Genomic DNA, 2,396 nt, shown 5'->3' with positions numbered 1-2,396 from the left:
CTGGGGGGCTTGGGGGGGGTGGTACAGACAGACACATTCCCGTGTTGGTATCTACGGCTAACAACGACGGACGGTCTCCCAGAGGAACAACCACCATTACCTCTGGAGAGAGCTACAACTTACGTCCACATATTATTTAAAAAAAAAAAAAACAACCCAAAAAGCATATGACTCTAGCATTCCGAGCTAAAATTGCGACTCCAACAACTCGGCTAAATGTTGAGAAATGCTGGGCTTAGTGGATCTGACGGTCAGCCGGTACATCTGGGGGGAGAGGAGAAAAAACAAAACAACGTGTGAGACAGGAGTTTTTTAGTTATAGTAGAGGTTTTTCTACGCTCGCAACTGCATAAGGTCATATGAGCGCCAAGGGGTGGATGTCAACAGAGAAGTCCTTCCAAGGAATCAAGACTTACTCGGCTCACCTCTCTAGCCTCAACAGCACAAAGTCTGCTTCCACTATCAAGGCACCCCCAGAAATAGAGTTATGAGAATGACATTGATGAATCAGCCCATTTACAATTACAATTCTACTGTGCATAAGAACTCGAGATGTTTATGTCCCCCTCTTTGGGAATGGCCTAAGGACACTTCAGTCAGTAGCACCGGCCCGGGGGGTACCGGATAGATTGCTAGCTACAGTGTTTGGGAGAGACAGACAAGAGAGATCAACACACAAAAGGGAAGGGTATATATAAATAACTGAAATAAAAGAAAAAGAAGGCTATATTTTAAAACAGATGAAAAAGGAGGCCGTATATCATTAAATCCAAAATAAAAATAAAGGCAATAAGAAAAAGAACGCTTAAATTAAATGCAAAAGAAAAAAATTAACATGGCTAAAATAAGATACAAACGGGAAAAAAGGGGGAAAGCATTTTTAAATACGAAAGAAAAAAGAAAGCTATGATTTTTTTTCAAAGACGCCCCTTCAACACTCAAATGTGCTAAACACAGTGTCCATCAACACAGGCGGCCAGTCTCATTTGAGCCAAGAGCAGAGTACACCTTTTTTTTCTGTGAGCGTGCACAAGCACACAAAGACACACGGTAAGACACGAAGACACACACACACCACGTACCTGCATCTGTTTGTTAGGCTCCAGTCGGACTAGACAGCCCACCTGTTGACTGCGAGTGTGCAGGATGGCAGACGACACAAAGTTGTCCGGGTTCGGGTCGATCTTGTCCAGCGAGCTCAGGCCAAAGCCCAAGATCTGCACAAACAAACAAACAAATGAACAAAAAACCAATTAAACAATGTGTGCAGCAAAGACTTCTCACGGGAAAAAGAGCCTAAATATACGAGTCAACCCGGTAGATTCTGGCACTCTAGGGAACGGAGAAGTCAGTATTTTTCCGACTCCTGGGAGAGTGCCAAGGGGTGGATGTCAACAGAGAAGTCCTTACGGGGAATCAGACTTACTCTGCTCACCTCTCTAGCCTCAACAGCAAAAAGTCTGCTTCGACCATCGAGGCACCCCGGAAATAGCAGGTCACAAGAGAGTGACATACATACAAAAGAAGTAGAGGAAAATGATGCTAGTTAGGATTAGGAAAGAAAAAGCAGCAGTTCCCTGTTGCAGTTCAGGCACAGTTATGAGCATGACCTTGATGAATCAGCCCATTTACAATTACAATTCTACTGTGCATAAGAATATGATTATTTTGTTTTAGTTTAGTTTTAGTAGGTGTTTTACGGCACTTGCAACACAATAAGGTCATATAAGTGCTGAAGGGTAGAGGTTTTACAAGAGAGTAACAAACACAAAAAAGGAGGAGAGATAAAGATGAAAGACGTTTGATAGGAAAGAAGGAGCAAACCACACCAGAGCACCCATCAACCAGAGAAGCACATGGACACAATAACGGTCACACAGTGCAGGGAGGAAGCAAGACGGACAGAAACAACAGAGGGGATGAAAAGAAGTAGGACCTACCAGTCGTATCATTCAGTAAAGTTTGTAATATAATCAAACTGAAGTTTCATGTCCTTATTTTCGGCAATTTTGGAACTAGCAACAATTTGGTTTTCAAAGATAGAAATACACACACATACACACATCCAGGTCCTACACACACACACCCACCCACTCACACATCTAGCTCCTACACACACACACACACACACACACACACACACACACACACACACACACACCCCCACACACACACACACACACACATCCAGCTCCTCCAACAACAGTGTCCTCCTCACCTTCACTTTCACCTGCTCCGTGTCTTGTGGGAACTGAGCCTTGAAGATTTTCTGACACTCCTGACCCGGCCTGGGGGAAGAAAGAAGCAATTTACAACAATAGACTTGTTTGTTTGTGTGTGTGTTTGTTTGTTTGTTTGTTTGTTTAGAGAGAAAGGCAGGGAGGGGGAGAGAGAGA

General features: G+C 43.7%; 1 protein-coding gene across 1 annotated transcript in view; it reads right to left on the bottom strand.

Moving 5' to 3' along the window:
* Nucleotides 1-140: 140 nt before the first annotated feature.
* Nucleotides 141-2,396, bottom strand: part of LOC101861268 (AP-2 complex subunit alpha-2) — a gene marked incomplete in the record, with an annotated part of 48,945 nt that continues 46,689 nt past the window's right edge. Inside the window, 3 exon segments of the mRNA XM_013079160.2 lie at nt 141-264; nt 1,083-1,217; nt 2,219-2,288. Coding sequence (XP_012934614.1) covers nt 187-264; nt 1,083-1,217; nt 2,219-2,288 — 283 coding nt within the window.

Source organism: Aplysia californica, unplaced genomic scaffold, assembly GCF_000002075.1.
Source record: "Aplysia californica isolate F4 #8 unplaced genomic scaffold, AplCal3.0 scaffold00042, whole genome shotgun sequence".
NCBI classification, from domain to species: domain Eukaryota; kingdom Metazoa; phylum Mollusca; class Gastropoda; order Aplysiida; family Aplysiidae; genus Aplysia; species Aplysia californica.
Note: the sequence above shows the minus strand (reverse complement) of the source record. Positions and strands in the feature narration are given on the sequence as shown.